At 37.3% G+C, this 16965-nt stretch overlaps 1 protein-coding gene across 2 annotated transcripts; it reads right to left on the bottom strand.

Annotated features, from left to right (window-relative positions):
- Positions 1 to 3944: 3944 nt before the first annotated feature.
- On the bottom strand, positions 3945 to 16570 carry LOC148863464 (sarcolemmal membrane-associated protein). Of its 2 annotated transcripts, none has more exons than XM_088980302.1 (5): positions 16318 to 16570; positions 12696 to 13275; positions 12457 to 12602; positions 12246 to 12376; positions 3945 to 4631 (listed from the first exon to the last, which is right to left on the bottom strand). In XM_088980302.1, exons 2-5 carry the CDS (start codon positions 13253 to 13255, stop codon positions 4206 to 4208), a joined length of 1263 nt encoding a protein of 420 aa, XP_088836428.1. In that variant the 5' UTR covers positions 13256 to 13275; positions 16318 to 16570; the 3' UTR covers positions 3945 to 4205. The 2 variants fall into 2 exon arrangements, with proteins under 2 accessions (XP_088836428.1, XP_088836426.1); XM_088980300.1 differs by having other exon boundaries at positions 16302 to 16518.
- Between the last annotated feature and the right edge of the window lie 395 nt (positions 16571 to 16965).

The raw sequence follows: 16965 nt of genomic DNA, 5'->3' as shown, positions 1-16965 counted from the left end.
AGCTTTCAAAATGGTTAAGCATTTTTTCACTATTTTTGTGCATATCTACAGGATGTTTGGTTCCATTTACATTTATTCAATAAATGTTTTGTATTTGTGTTATTGTAAAATCGAGAAACACATTTAATGAGGGTGTTTATGAGACATAGGCACCATTAGGCACCACATCAGCAAAATGCCAATAAAATGCCTACCCGTTTCAAGAAGCTTCAAAATGAACCTTCTCAAATGTAATTAATGAGGCATTTACCTATGTGGCACCGTTAATAAATGTTTACTCAATAAACGTAAACGGATGTAATTATTATCTTTCTCAGTTTTGCAAGCAAATAAAGTACAAACGTTGAATAAAAAAAACATAAATGGGACCAAACACATAATTAAACAACCTTCCCATAAGGAAAGTTTTAGGGGTGTTTTTTAGTGTAGATGAGAAATTGATAGGTGTGGACCGGTCCACACCACACTTGTGACAATGACCAATCTACACTACACCACAATCCATAGTTATTTTGAACTGTGGATTGGACCAGTCCACATCCACGTGTTGTTCTATAGGTGTGGTATGGACCAGTCCACACCACACTTTTTGACTCAATGTATCTCATATACAGTTTATGAATGATCTACATAATCGATCATAAAATGTCTAATTTTTGCATTTTATATGATATATATATTGAAAAGGCATTGATAAATTAATATTAACCAATAAATATTAAATTTAACAAAAATGATAGTAAAATAATAAATAAATAAATTATTTTAAATATTAAAATATTATTTTATTGATAAAACATTAAAAAAAGTAATATTTAAATAAATAAATAAAGAGTGGAGAAGGAGTATTGTTAGGTTGTGCTATAATTAAAATTATAAAATCTTTTTTTTGATAAATTAAAAAAACATTGTTTTAAAATATAAAAATTAAAAAGAAAAAAAAATGTAGAAGAGATGTATTGATTAAAATAGAGTGTGAGAATGTTGTGGATTAGACACATCCACGAGATGTGTGGCCGAGATTTTGGGGTGTGGACGAGGACAGTCCACAATATAGTGTGGATTGATCCCATCTACGACGAACCGAACGGGGAATTCATCCTGTGGCATAGACCGAAATGTTCCATCTATAATATGAACATGTTATTGAACACCACCTTAATTTCCATCTAAAATGGCCACAAACCCATACAAAAAATGTAAAAGAGCATCCATACAATGTCTTTTATTCCAAAATTACACCTAATAAGGGAAGGGGTGGGATGGGATGGGATGGGATGAGAAAGTGTGAACTTTTCACTTTTCATCGTTTGGTTATGTAAGGGAAAATTACTTTTCCCATGTTTGTTTTGTGGGAAAATCATTAGATCTAAACTAAATTTCTTGCACCCCTTCATATTTCTTCCTCTTAATTTGTAGAAATATCAATTTGTTGTTGGAATGATGAGAAACTTGGGTTGGATAAACACCCTTCTCCCTCTTTGGCCACTTTTTTTTTTAAATAATCCTGCCCTTAAACTAACTACCAATCTACTTTATTTGCAAAAGAAACTTAGCCTTTTTTTTTTTTTAATTCAATGCACTATCACTCAAATGCCATAGAAGAACAAAGTAATAAGAACTCTAATAAAAATGATCTGACTAACAAATAAAACGCAATATTCAAGAGGGTTAGATCTAGTTTTTTTGCTAATAGATGCAATCGAAATAACCAAGTCGTTGGGTTAGAAATGACCAAGTGATCTCAAAATAAATAAATAAATAAAATATAGATCTAATGGTAAACAAATACATGCAAGATTTTGAGAGAATAAAGTAGCGATAGATGCAATGAGGATTTCCATCGTTAGGTTAGAATATGAACACAGGAAAAAGAAAACAAAATGCAAGTCTTGACTGCACAAAAAGAATGGAGTTTTTCTCTGTAGGAACTAGTGAAGAACAGGTTCAGTCATTGCAGAGATTGCCACATAGTGAAAATGGTTGATGGCTTGCATTGCAAGAGATAAATCAGGTCTCACCTTTGCTCGAGATCATCAGAGAAACCGTCAAAGATATGACCGTTGGGACGCTGGGTGGAAGGGACAAGAGACTATCTTGTTTCTGGTCTGACAAAGCCAGATAATTTTTCTTAGACACATCTCACTTTTTTCCTTTCGCACCAAGGTCGCACTATTTTGATGGGATCTCACTCACTTGTTTTCGGGATCCTGTATCTCACTCTTTTCTCATCTCAATCCATTGTATCCCAACAATCAAATATGAGGGAAAAAAAAAACATTTAGGAATATTTCTCTTTTCCCATCCTTTCTTGCAAACCAAATGGAGCCAAATCATGGAATAAAACCCTTTCCCTGCCATTTGGGAGGGGATAAAATGCAACATCATCTAGTCTTCAAGGTGGGCCCTCACATAAAGTTCAAATCTCCTACATCCTACCCACGCCTCATTACATTTGCACATTGAGAACATCTCCCCTATTTGCATGTCATGGGAAATATTCTCGATGTACAGCTGTAAATATCATATGGGTAGGTGTGGGTAGGAAATCTGAATTCTTCATGAACAGGCTATAATTATAAGCTATATTTTGTGGGAAAATGTATAGAGCCCAAATCTGCTGCTTATCATTCATTCGAAGGATCATCCACTTCGGCCTCTTTGAATAATTTATCTAGAGTGCTCTAAGTCAAATGAGCCAATTTAGCTAAATTTTCAATTAATTTAAGTTCAAAATATCAATACAGTTCTATTGTATCGGTGTTCTGGATTAGTAATAAGATGAATACTTAGAATTCAATGATTTAGGTCGTTTCACTTAATAACTTATGATATGTCATGTCTCCTAACAAGAGGTCAGAATAAAAAAAAAGTTTCATTTAATCTACTCTCTCAATATATCATTTTGACCATGAATTCTGCATTCCGAACACAAGCTCTGGAGAATACATGTAGAGATGTAATCAGATTGAATTCAAATTGAATCAGACTATTCAAATTCGAATCCAATTAGAAAATTCACTATCTAAATTTAACTCAATATATACAAATTTAATTAAATATTTGAATATTTGATTCGATTCAAATTCGACCAATTAATTATTTTAGGCAGTTAATAAATATATAAAATAAATATTTTATTTATATTAAGTATAAAAATATATAATTTAATTATTATACATATAAACCATATAAAATATATATATATATTATAAGAATTAAATAATCAATCGAATCTAATCTGATTAACTATTCGATATGAATAAATTATCCGAATTTTATTCAATTATGTCAAACCTCAAATTCAAAATCAGATTTTTGAATACCACCTACGTATGACATGAAATTTGTAGGCCGAGTTCAAAGCATACAAACATATCAGTGTGTACTGTATGATAGTATCATTTTGGGACATGTGGCCACTTTTGGAGGGCATACCTTAAGAGAGCATGCTTTACAAATACAAATATGTATAGAGCAAAATCTTATATTTTGTACGAAATTGTATTGTACATATTTGTATTTGTACTCCTTCCAAATTAAGCCTAATTAATTAAACAAATTCCATAGTCATATAATCTTTATACTACAAAAATTGTTTTTATTTTAATAACCACTACTTTTTATGGTTTAAAAAATGTGTTGTTTCTTTGAAATAAAACCAAACTTGTTATTTGTTACATTTGAAGATATATTTTTTGTTTTTTTTTTCTGACGTAGAAATTAAAAAACAAATAAAAACCAACAAGATTCATGTGGCAGTTGTTTTTTGTTTATTAGCAAACAACTGCTATAATAATAAGCGTTCAACCACGCCTTATCACACCTATAAGGGCTTACGTCTTACCAATCCATTTTATCACAAAAAGACAAATCAGGATCCATTCACCTGCTATAGTAAGAAAAAGAGGGTTGTTCAGAACAAGAAAAATGCATAGCAGGAATGAAAAGAACCACCCCCCCTGAGGAACTCCCCAATTTCATTAATATCATGCTCCTCCAGACAAGCATGCCTACACTCAGTTCACAGATTGCCCTGTAAATGTGGAGTTTCCAATCATCAACAACACATGTCTTGAGTTAAAAGGAAATGAAGTACGAGACCAAAAAAAAAAAAAAACATCATGTAAACAGAATCTCTCCAATAGCCCACTTAGTAAAGCAGTTTTTAAGAGCACCGGACTATAAATGATGACAGCACAAACTCATCGCCTAACAGGATTCCCACCACGAGGGGCATCATATCCCCCGCCACCAGCACGAGCAGGAGGGGTTGCTGAGCCATAAGGTAGATTATTTGCAGATTGTACCTGTCCCTGGGATCCAGCTGCACCTCTGGGTTGTGCTTCATAACCAGCGTTTCTTGTTGCATCGTATCCTGAACCTCCTCTTGGTGCATCATACCCTGAACCTCCTCTTGGTGCATCATATCCGGGACCTCTCGGTGCATCGTACCCTGAACCTCCTCTTGGTGCATCGTATCCAGGGCCTCTATTTGAATCATAACCAGGCCCTCTATTGGCATCATAGCTAGGCCCTCTGGATGCCTCATATCCAGCACGTGCAGTAGGACCAGGTGGGCCTCCACCATATGCAGCAGCAGCAGCAGAACCAGGAGGGGGTCCACGTCCCTGTTTGGTTAAAAAAAAATGGAATGAATTTTTGTCAACCTAACTGCCTGAGAAATAAACATGAAATGGCAGTGAAGAATCTTTAACAACTTGGTTGACAATTTGTAATGCTCAATTGTGGCCAAATCCACTCAATTAACCACTAATTGAATGGCCAGTCCTGCTGCTATTTTGGTATTATATTTAGTTAAAAAATTATATGAGCAAATTTCCCAGTTTTGCTTCCATACCACTTTGTGCGACAGCATTTGAAACTCGTAGCTAAACTGTTTCAATCCGTGATTCCTTATTGTTTAGGTCTCTGCACAACGAGACTAACAGTTCAGTTTTCAGTGATATTATTGTTTATTTCCTGTGTTTTATGATCAAAGGGTTACAGTCTGCTGTCTGCTGCTAGGACATGCTGCACAGTGATGTAAGAATATTAATTTGATTACTTACGAGTTCATTACATTGTGATTGCAATGAAGACCACTAAATAGGTCAGGAACTTAAGAACAAGTATATCGTATTTGTGGTCAAATTTCAATCAGGATTGGCAGAATTAGAGTTATGTTCTTTCTCATTTCTGGAGGCATATAGGGAGCTGACCTTTGAAAGACCCAAAAAAAGAATGTAACATATAACATGTGACATGTGGATCGCTTTCATGCCTCAAATTAAAAGCATAAACCTTACGAGTATGTAGCATTTTAAAAGAATGGCCTATAAATAGGCTATCTCAATCCAGCAGGGCAGTTCCTCAGGGTAAGTTGGGTCCTAGAAACTTGCTCTAATATTAATTGGGGGTGAACCCAGAATATAGAAAAGGTCCGGTAACAGGGGATAAGAGCAGGAAATTTGACGATAAGCTTGGGTCATCAAACTTCCTACCAAAGTTTCACTGAAGGAATAACAAGAACGAATAAAGAAGAGGAGAAGGCTATCTATTGAAACAAAAATAAAGAAGAGAAGGCTTTCTGGCCACTAGTTGTGAACCCTCCTATCAGTAAAGGGAGTTCTATCCTTATTCTTCATTTACATTTTGGCCCCAAATTCATACATTGCCACTTTGACTGCAAGCTTAAAACTGTACTGCATAATTGTCAAAATTTCACAAATTACAATACAATTCACAATCCAAACCAGGGTTTCAGTCAGACCATTACATATTAATCCTTTTCTTTTAAAAGAGTTTTAATTTGCTGTTTAAATCTTTTAAATCAATTATGGATATTTCGAATTATATTATTCACAAGATTCAAATTAGCTTAATGAGGATATAGTTTTTTTATCGGTATTCAATCAAAATATAGCTCTCTACTTTATCATTCCCTTGCTTCTTCTTTTATTCATCAAAAATAAAAAATAAAAAAAAAATCCCTTGCTTCTTTTTAATTTTTCTTTTCAAGGGACAACTGTTTTAAAACCCTTGTGAGAATAAAATTTATTTAGAGATGGAAATACAAACTTCCAGCTCTTTTCTTAATGAAATCTTAAATTATTTATTGAAAAAAAAATTATTTAGGTTACTTAATACCTACTCAGAAAACTTGCGAGTTTATTTTCTATCATATGTAGGTTAAGGGGCCATTATATAAGAGTTAATTGACTTTCTAGTCAAAATTAAATATATAATCTTGCAGTTCTGATATACAAGTTGTATACACTATATACTGGACAAGGATGCCTCTGTTAGGAATTCTTATGAAATCTTGGGGAACAGGCCAGAATGGTCACCAATGCTGTGTAGGAATTTCAGGATCGGGAGTCTGCTGGTCTGCTCCAAATGCTTAGAACTATTGTCTAATCACTCTCCTAATCCAGCACTAAGTGACAAATGGTGATGGGAAGCTGATGGATCAGGCATCTTTTCTGCCAAGACCTATAAAATCTCTTTTTAATTTAGGAGGCAGAAACAGTTCTATGGAAATGGATTTGGACTTCTAGGGCCGAGTCAAGATGATTTTCTGTTTTTGGACAGCCAATATTGGGGAGGATCCCCACTAGGGAATTGCTGGTTGAGTGAGGATTGCAGATGGATGCAGCTTGTGGCATTTGTTATAATGATTCTAAACTCATTCAGCCCTGCTATTGGTGTGCCCAGTATCCAACAGGGTATGGACCCACTTTGTGAACCAGTTTAATAGGTGTTGAGTGCTTCCTGGTAGTATTCAATGTTTGGCATTTGCTTGGGCAAGTCAAGGTTTCATCTCTAGAGGCAAAATCTCGTTTGGAAATTAATGTCCCTTGAAGTCTATTGGTGTCTTTAAAAGTACAATAGCAGGGTTTTAAAAACTTGGCACAGCCTGTGGAGGCAGCCTTTGGAAGGATTGAGAAGACTATATCAGGTGGCCTGTTGCCATAAGAGTTTTCTCCATTTTTAATGTCAGCATTTTTGTTCATACTGGGGGAGATTATTTTTTGATAATAGTTTTGATGTTGTGATATTAGTTAATTCTTTATCTTCCATCCATCCTTTTGCTTCACACACTTGTAAATGTTCTGTTGAGGGAACCTAAACCCTCTTTTATAATCCTTTATTTATCAAAAAAAAGTCACGTACACTGCATATATGGTAAATGTGGATTAAAAATGGGGTAAATTCGCTTTTTATATTTTAATTTTTTAGTATATATGTTTTTGACTTTGTGGAGGAAAGAGGTAGTGGAGCCAATGGAAGAGCTAATAGGTCGGTTTACGATTTCTTTGAAATTTAAGGGTGTGGGAGAAGAGTTTACCTGGGTAATGACGAATGTCTATGGCCCGAATAGATATGGAGAGAGAGGCGAAATGTCGGAAGAGCTCTATGATATAAGGGGTTTGTGGGAGGGTCCGTGGTGTTCAGGTGGGGATTTTAATGCGATTAGGTTTACAAATGAGACCAATAACCCCAATCAAGCGATCACAATTAGCATGAGGAAATTCAATGAGTTTATTAATGAGTGTGGTTTGTTAGAAACCCCCCTCCAACAAGCTGTCTTCACTTGGTCCAACCTACAATCTAACCCGAGATGCTCTAAGTTGGATAGGTTCATCTTTAGTTCAGATTGGGGAGAGCATTGGTTAGGTCTATCAGCTAGGGCCTTGCCAAGAGTCACTTCAGACCATTGGCCGATAAGCATTGGAACTAGGAATTTCCTAGGTGGGCCTAAACCTTTCAGATTTGAAAATATGTGGTTAACACATCCAGACTTTACTCAAAGGTCAAAGAGTGGTGGAGTGAAGAAGTGGTGGGTACCCTTGGGAGGGGTGTCAAATTTCATAGGAAAATTCAAAGGCTAAAATGTAAAATTAAAAAGTGGAATAGGGAGCATTTCGGGAGAGTGAAGGAGAAGAAATTAAGTGTTATTTCCCAGATTGAACTTTTGGATGAAAAAGAAGGACACAACTCTCTCTCAGAAGAAGGAATTGGAAGAGATAGTGCCAAGGGGAGAGATGTGTTGGAGACAAAAATCGAGGCATCAATGGATTAAGGAAGGGAATGGTAATACTAAATTTTTCCACGCAATCGCTAATGGAAGAAGGAGAAAAAACTTCGTGGAAAAGTTAGAGATTAATGGCGAAGTAGTGGATGATCAAGAGGAGATTGCTAATGTTTTCACGAATCATTTCAAGGCAATTTACAAAAGACAGGGGGATGTGAGGCTTAGAGTGGATGGGTTAGAGTGGCCTAGATTGGACTTACAGGTGGCAAATCAGTTGGAAAAGGAGTTTGAATTGGAAGAAATAAAGGGAGTCGTGTTTTCAATGGATAGATCTAAAACTCCTGGACCTGACGGTTTCACTATAGCTTTCATTCAGTATTGTTGGGATATCATCAAGTTAGATCTGTTGGCAGTATTTGAAGAGTTTGCGGAGACTCACTTTATAAGTCCAGGGATCAACTCCACCTTCCTAGCTTTGATCCCTAAAAAGGGAGAGGTTGTTCAACCAAAAGACTTTAGACCCATCAGTCTAGTGACTAGCATTTATAAAATTTTGGCCAAAGTGTTGTCGTTAAGGTTAAAATCAGCCCTGCCAACTTTAATAAGCCAATCACAAGGGGCCTTTATTCAAAGTAGACAGATCATAGATCAAATCTTGATAGCAAATGAATGTGTGAAGGACTTCAAGAGAAGGGAGAAGAAAGGTTTTGTATGTAAACTGGACTTGGAAAAAGCATATGACATGGTCAATAGGTCTTTTTTGTTGGAAGCCCTGAGGAATTTTGGGTTTGGAGAGAAATGGTGTGGTTGGATTGGGGCTTGTTTAAAAACTTGCCATTTTTCAGTTTTAGTTAACAGAGTGGATAGAGACTTCTTTCCAGCCTCTAGAGGGTTGAGACAAGGGGATCCTCTTTCTCCTTTCCTTTTCACCTTGGTATCCGATGTATTTAGTAGGCTCATTTTGAGAGCTGATGGGTTGATATGTTTAGAGGATGGAGGGTAGGAAGAGAGGGTATTGTGGTGTCACACTTGCAATTTGCGATGACACAATCATTTTTTGTGAGACTGGAGATCCCTCAAAGGCTAGAAACTTGAAAGGAGTAATAAAGTTGTTTGAATGCGTGTCAAAGATGAAGGTCAATTTTGAAAAGAGTTGTGTAGTGGGGGTAAATTTGGAGATGGAGGAATTGAGTAAGGTAGCAAAGTCCTTAGGTTGCCTTACATCTAGTTGGCCCTTGAAGTACTTGGGTATGCCTCTAGGAGATAATCCGAGAGAAGGAAGATTTCGGAATTCGATCGTAGAAAAATGCACAAAGAAGTTGGCAGTTTGGAAGAGAAACTACATTTCCCTTGGAGGTCAGATCACTTTAAGTAGAGCTACTCTTGCGAACTTGCCAACTTACCTTCTATCTGTCTTTTAGAATGCCACAAAAGGTGATTTTGAAGGTAGAGAAAGTCATAAGGGATTTCTTGTGGGGGTCAGGGGAAGGGAGGAAGGATCATGTGGTTAGGTGGGAAATAGTGTGTAGGAGGAAAGAGCAGGGGGGATTGGGATTAGGCAATCTAAGGAAGAAAAATACAACATTATTAGGTAAATGACTATGGAGGTGGCCTCTAGAAAGGGAGAGACTTTGGCATAAAGTAGTAAGGAGTGTGCATGGTGTTGCAGACAATGGATGGGATGCTAGTGTATCTCGGCGTGCTACGCTGAAATCCCCATGGGAGGCTATTCATAGTATTCTTCCCGTTTTCCTAAACCTGACCAGGTACGATGTTAGTATTGGAGATAGGGTTTTGTTTTGGGAGGATGTTTGGATTGGTGATTGTGCCCTCAAGGACCTCTTTCCCTCCTTGTATTCCATCTCGTGTTTTAAAAATGGGCCAATTCAAAGGTTTGTATCATCATCCTTTTCTTCTGGCATAAACTGGAATCTGGGTTTTAGAAGAGGTTTGAGAGATTATGAGCTTGACCAGGCTGCTTTGCTCCTCAAAACTATTGATTTTGTTTGCTTGGACCCTCCTTCTGTAGACTCCCATATGTGGAAGCCATTACCTTCAGGTTCCTTTTCTTGTGCCTCCTTCTTTGCTTCCTTGTGCTCCTCTCCATTGCCTCAACCTTTTCATAACAAGGAAGTTTGGTCCAAACCTGTCCCTCCTAAAGTTGGAGCCCTTTGTTGGGAAGTCTCCCTCGGGAAAATCAACACTTTGGATGTTTTGCAAAAAAGAAGACCTAATCTTTGTATCTCTCCTAACTGGTGCACCCTATGCAAAGCTAACAAGGAAAGTTGCTACCATATACTAATCACTTGCCCTTTTGACGTAGGCCTCTGGGAAAAGCTTTTTGATCTTTTCGGGTGCAGGTGGACAGAATCAGTGCAGATTTGCAATCTTTTTAATCCTACAACTTTCAGGTGGCCAAAGAGAAGAGGAAGAGTTTTGTGGAGGTGTGTTAGAGCTACTTTGGTGTGGACTGTGTGGGAGGAACGAAATGCTAGAATCTTTAATCACAAGGAGAGGGATCAAACATGTGTGTGAGAAAGTATCCTGTGTAGGGCCATAAGTTGGGTAAAATCCGTGGATCTGTTTTCCACCTACACTTTCGATGACATAAGGAGAAAATGGGAACAACTAGCTAAAAGTTCTGCAATCAGAAGCAAGCCGGTGGTGGATTGGAAGCCTCCTAATGCAGGTGTCATTAAACTAAATTTTGATGGCAGTAGTTTGTGCAACCCAGGGCCATTTGGAATAGGGGAAGTCTTCAGAAATGATGAGGGCCAGATTGTAGCTCTAGTTTCTGGTCCTATAGGGTGGGGAGACTCTGTATATGCAGAACTCCAAGCTGTGTTACAAGGAGCAGAATATGCAAGAGAGTTGGCAGTGGAGCATTTAATGATTGAAGGTGATTCCAAATTGGTTATTAGATGGCTAAAAGAACCAGAGACAGCAGCCTAGCCGTACGGGGGGGCTTTGAGAAGATTTAAGTGGCTGGCTTCAAATATTTCAGTCACAGTTCAATGGGAAAGAAGATCGGCAAATGGGCTGGCAGACCTCGCGCCTCTTTGTGGGGAATTGTATGATGAATACTTAGTTCTTTATTTAATAAAATTTTCATTATCATTATCTATCAAAAATGTATATATGTTTTTAATTGTTTGACAGAAGTTTTAAAATAACAAAAAATAATCTTATGGCTTATGATATGAAGCATGATTTGATTCAATTCAGCCTTCCGTTCAAATTACAATACGGTTATATTTCCAGAATATTAGGTACTCCAGCCGTAAATACAAGCTCATTAAAACTTCACCTTCTTTCTTATTCTTTTTTAGAAAAAAGGGCAACAGCATTGCGTTGTATATTAAAAAGCAAAACACATAATGAAAGGACCAATTAGAGCTATGGACAGGCACTCCACAACCCTAAAGAAAGGGAAGAGATTATTGAGTAGTTGTTGTTATTAAAACTTTACTTTATTCCAAAGACCAGCACTATTTAAGATTTTATTGGAGTTTTAAACACAGAGCTTGGAGATGGGATAATATTTTGCAAAGGGCATAGCCCTTGATAATGCAGAAAGGGAAAAAAGAATGATTTGTTTAATTGACCCTAAATAGATGGGATAATGCTTTACAGAATTTAGTTTAGTTTCTTCACTTATCACAAAAGATGTAACAAGTACCCCCATTTTGACATGTAGTGCAAACACACAGACAAACTTAGATGTCACCAAACTTAACTATACCATTTTCACAAGTAGAAGATTATAACCATCTTTAAGGAGGAGCTTCTATGATGCTGAAAATTTTAGACATCAGAATAATGTAATAAGTACCCCCCCCCCCATTTTGGCATGTAGTGAAAGCACACTGATAAACTTAGATCAGACAAAACTTTACCATTTTCACAAGTAGAAGATTATAAATATATATATCTTTAAGGAGCTTCTATGATGCTGAAAATCTTAGACATCAAAATAAATAGTTTAAAGATAACAGCCATTTAATATTGCAAGAAAATCCTTAAATCAACAATCTCAGCAGTGATTCATGATATTTTTATCCAAGTCAGTTAAAAAATCTTTTCAACATGGCACAAAGGAAGGTGGTTGGGAGGGAGTATCTTTCTCCCAAGTCCCCCAATATGACATAAACAGTTGAGACTGATATGATCAAAATCAGCAAAATCCAGTATAAGGAAGACATGATACCTGAGGAACACTATATCCATCCTCATAAGCATTTTGTCCAACAGTATGGTTTCCTGTTGCCTCGTTTTCCATGTATCCAGACATGCCACTATATGGTGTGCCACTATATGGCCCACCTGCATTCTGATTGGCTGCACATACCACATTCATGAAAGTTAGGATGTGAGAATCAGAAAATTCAAAGTAGGTATGAGACTTGATGGACAATTACCAGTTCTTCTCTCAAGGTTAGTGGTGTTAGCCAGTTCTGCTCGAAGTTTTTCTACCTCCCTGGCCATGGAAACATAGTTTTTCTCCATCACCTGTAGCGACTCAAGGTGATCATTGTATAGTTTCTTTTCATAATCATAAGTAGCCCTGCAAGATCAGCATGCAAGCAGCCATCTGCATCTTCAAAACCAAACTAAGAACAAGGAAGAAGAAACAGATAAATGATGAAATAACCAATACCTGCAGTGTTGATATTCCTGCCTGAGGCTGTCAAGTTCTGATATTAGAGAAGGAACCTGTTGAACATCTGAGTGTGTCCTCTGGAGATCCTGAGTGAGTTGTTGCACCTTTGAAATGAGCTCCTGTCTTGCTGCAATTAAGGTCTGGGCTTCAGTTCTTGCCTGCTGCAACTCCATTTTAACAGGTTCTGCAGCCTGCAGGTCCACTTCCATTTTGGCTATCTTATCCATGAGGCCGCTCATTTGCTGTTCTTTATCTGTCTTCATGACGCTTATATGGGCCTGCAATCTCTGCAATTCCTGCTGTGCTGCAGCAAGTTCTTGCCTCAAAGTTGCGTGAGTAGCTGCAAGCCTTTGGTTCTCTGTTGCAAGTCTCTGCATCTCCACATGCTGTCCAGCAAGCTTCTGTTCCATGATTTCTGGAGGGGGCATCATATCAAAAGGAGGAAAGCCACCAGGTGGAGGGCGGATGCCGGGACCAAATGGATCAGGATGCATCATGCCAGGGCCAGGAAGAGATCTCCTCAGATGAGGAGGTGGGATACGACCTTTGCTTCCCATTTCAAATCGACTACTATGGCCTGGATGTTATTAGTACAATGAGTATGATGAATAACTCTTTACTATGGCCTGGATGAATAACAGGACATATCTATTACTACAATCAACTACCCCATTTTAGTTAGTAAATCATTACTTGATGAACAGATGAGATGATACAAAAAACATCAAAACCAAATCATGCCAATTAAAGAGTAAGAAACTAAGAAAATTCTAACATAGAGATTAGAAGAAGTTTCCTTCTACAGGCCCTATGGATTCTTTTAATTTAGTTTCTGAATTGCAGATAGTCATCTAGATTGATATTTGATAGTAATCTTGTCAATGTAGTGAGGCAGTGACTAGATGTTTTGACCTCCAGCCTCCTTAAACCCTAGTTGGTGCCTAGTCACAGGGGCAGAGCCATGGGGGACCCAGGGGAGCCATGGCCCCCCCAATGGTCCAGAATTCTTCACTTGGAAATAGAGCTTTCCATGTAAATCCCCCCCCAAACTCTCCACCCCAATGGTTGCCCCCCCTATGGGCCCATCCATACTTATTCCCCCCTCCCCCATTTCACTTCAGGTTTTGGCCCCCCTCACAAAAAAATTTCTGGCTCCGCCCATGCCTAGTCATGAATAGTAAACAGCAAAAGGAAACATTCTGAGCTTAAGATATTGAAGCAATCACATATATAAGTTAATATATAGAAATATGCAATAAAAAGTGATATAGAACAACCAAAAAATGGCAATGAACACGTAGCTTATAATTGTTCTTTTGCAAACATGGAAAAAGAATGCTAGATAGGCTGTGATAGAGGTAGTCATTTAATTTTTAAGGAAAGAGTGGAACCTTGACTATTTGGTGTTGCCCCCTTGTTTGTGGAAATCCACACCAGTACATATCTGATTGAAAGAGTGCTGAAAAGAACTCATCTTCCACCACTCTTCTTTTATTTTTATTCCATATTTACATTGTATATACTAATCACTAGACCAGTGTGCCACCACAAATGAATAAAACAACTAGTATGCGTACAATAAACTAGAAGGCATATACAGTATTATTTTAGAACTAGAGACATAAATAAACAAATAAAGCTTAACACAATTTTTTGGTTGACTAGATGTAAGGTGCGTGGAGAAGGTTGAGGTGGTCAGAACTCCTAAGATCTGAGGAAAAGGGGTTGGGGAAGATGGAAAATGGCCAGCCTATGGAGAGGCTGTGCTATGTACCCTCTGGTGAGGGATCAGGCCACCTGTAGTTCACTGTTGAACGTCAGTGATCTGAGAGAAACTCAGACAGAGCAGAGGAAAATCTATGAGAAATTCAGAGAGAGAGAGAGAGGGGAAGATGAGGATTCAGGTTCTGGATCTCCCCCCTTTGGGGCATGGGCCTTCATATATATATAATTTCTCCCTCCAAGGGATTATTCTTGAATATTATAATAATTTCCTCGGTTAATTATTAGACCAGATTGACTGGACAGACTTAGCCGGGTCTATGGCAATTTGCAACTCTATACTCTTAAAGTAGTTAGATAGTTATTAATCAATCTAGTCAACCTAGCCGATAGTTAGCAGCCCCATGCAATCACATCATGGATATTGACTGGCTAGTTGATGTAGTTGGTATGGCCCTTAACTAGCTAACTCATGCTTTGGTAACACAAATTGATAGAATACTCACATTTTTTTTACTAAGGGCCTGTTTGTTTCCTCTTAACTCTTATCTCTTAAGAGGAATCTTTGAACATTAAGAGAAAAATGGTTGTTTGTTTCATCTTATCTCTTACCTCTTAAAGTGCAAGCACACAACTTTTTGTTTTCCAATGATACCCCAAAAAAGACAAACAAAAATTCTCATATATGGGGTCAAAATGGATGTTTGATAATTTTAATAATTTAAAATTCAGAACAACATTCTATGCATTCAGAGTTCAGAGGAAAAAAAAAAGTTCACCAATACCAATATACCTCTTAATGTAATTATTGCACTTTTAGATGTAAGACTTCAAAGCAAACGAACAGGCCCTAAAGTAAACACCAAGTGGTGTTACTAAATATGCCCTTAATCCAAATTACTAAAACAGAAAGTTACCCAAATAACATAGGCTCCCATCACCATCAACTGAACCACTCGAAAAATGTGGAGGCAAAAACAAAACAAAGATAAGGAACACTATTTGTTCCCCCTATTATTTGGATAAAGATAACAGAAGAAAAGGTAATTACCTACTAATTATTTGTTCCCTCTATTACATCTTCTGCAAAAATCATTAATCATGTCCAATGTTTACATTAAGCACTAATTAAAATTGAGTTCAGGTAAATGTATTAAGAAATAGAGTCAATTCCACACTCAACACCTATGTAACTGATTCAAGAAAGCAATAACCCTCATCTAAGTAAGCTTCCAACATTAAGAAGATGGTTTCCTAATTAAGTCTAAAGACAGGCTCCCGAAGCAGATACTATCCCCCCATCCACACGATTCCAGAACGAGACAGATTTTTGCACGCTGTGGTTTTGTAAATCAGCTTCTCTTGGTTTACAAAATTCCAGAGGACTCTTCCCTTGAAATCTACGGTTCAATAGCCAAGCTGGTTTTCCAGTTCACGGAGTCATTTCTCCAACACGATGCAAACAACGGAAACTCATTATGCATTCACCAGAAAACCCAACAAACTAATTAATCCTAAAACTAACGCCAAGTTACAATCTAAAAGTGATTACTTGTACATAATGGGGCTGCTCAACGAATCCATCGGAACAAACTAAGAGAAGCAAAAAACATATATTGGCACAAAACAAATTCTGCAACTGCAAAAACGCTCATAATCAAGAAAGTTCCTCTCATTCGATTTGCAAACAAAAGCTGCAGGATAGTGCAAAAACATCGAAGTCTGACTTACAAAACAATTTTTTTCTAAAATATCCGAATGGAATAAAAGCCCAAACAACCCTAACCCTTAACAAGATTAAAAAAAAAAAAAAAGCGCTTTTCGTTTCTGAACCATGGAATCGCTTGACAGAGAACGAGATGGATAGAGAGAGAAACTCACGAGTCACGACGATTACCAGAAGAGAGATATCGGCCTCTGCAAACAGACTGAAATTGAGCGAAAGATGTTACTCACGGAAACATCTTTCGAACTTAAACCCTGGGGTGGCAAGTGAAAGGCTGGGTCTGAGAATGCACCTCCAGCGGGGAATGGATCGGGTTAAGACCAACCTTAGCCCAACCGTATTTGCTTACGTCGAACCGGACACCTCAACCCTAGTCCCAGCTCCCAACCCAAACCGATTTTCAACCTTGAAAGTCAAAAGTCATATCTTCAATCTTAAGGGTCCGTTTGGTTTCTTGAAATAGGTGCTAAAATCGAAATCGGAGTGGTCCAACTATTTATTTGGCAGGAACGAGATTCCGATTCTCATTCTTAGGAGATGGGATCCCCCCAACCCCCGTATGGGAGAATGGCCATTTCAGGCACCCCTACGGAATGGGGTTCCTATTCTGGAGTCAAAAAATAAAGAAGTCATGCAAAAACCCCCTAAATCCTAATATTAATAAAAAATAAAATATTATTAGTTGAATATAAGATGATAATAATAATATATTAATAATAAAATCATAAAATGTTAATAAACTATTAACAAAAATGTTGTAAATTATTAATAAAATGATAGTATTATAATAACATAATACTATTAACAATAATAGTACTA

This window comes from Nelumbo lutea, chromosome 3 (genome assembly GCF_056320005.1).
Source record: "Nelumbo lutea isolate HS-2025 chromosome 3, American lotus-T2T, whole genome shotgun sequence".
Taxonomy (NCBI): Eukaryota; Viridiplantae; Streptophyta; class Magnoliopsida; order Proteales; family Nelumbonaceae; genus Nelumbo; species Nelumbo lutea.
Note: the sequence above shows the minus strand (reverse complement) of the source record. Positions and strands in the feature narration are given on the sequence as shown.

Coding starts and splice junctions, on each gene's coding strand:
- LOC148863464 (XM_088980302.1), bottom strand. CDS start 13,255: ATGGGAAGCAAAGGTCGTATCCCACCTCCTCATCTGAGGAGATCTCTT. Junction 12,603..12,695: donor CAGGAATATCAACACTGCAG/GTATTGGTTATT, acceptor CTGATCTTGCAG/GGCTACTTATGATTATGAAA. Junction 12,377..12,456: donor TAACCTTGAGAGAAGAACTG/GTAATTGTCCAT, acceptor TGGTATGTGCAG/CCAATCAGAATGCAGGTGGG.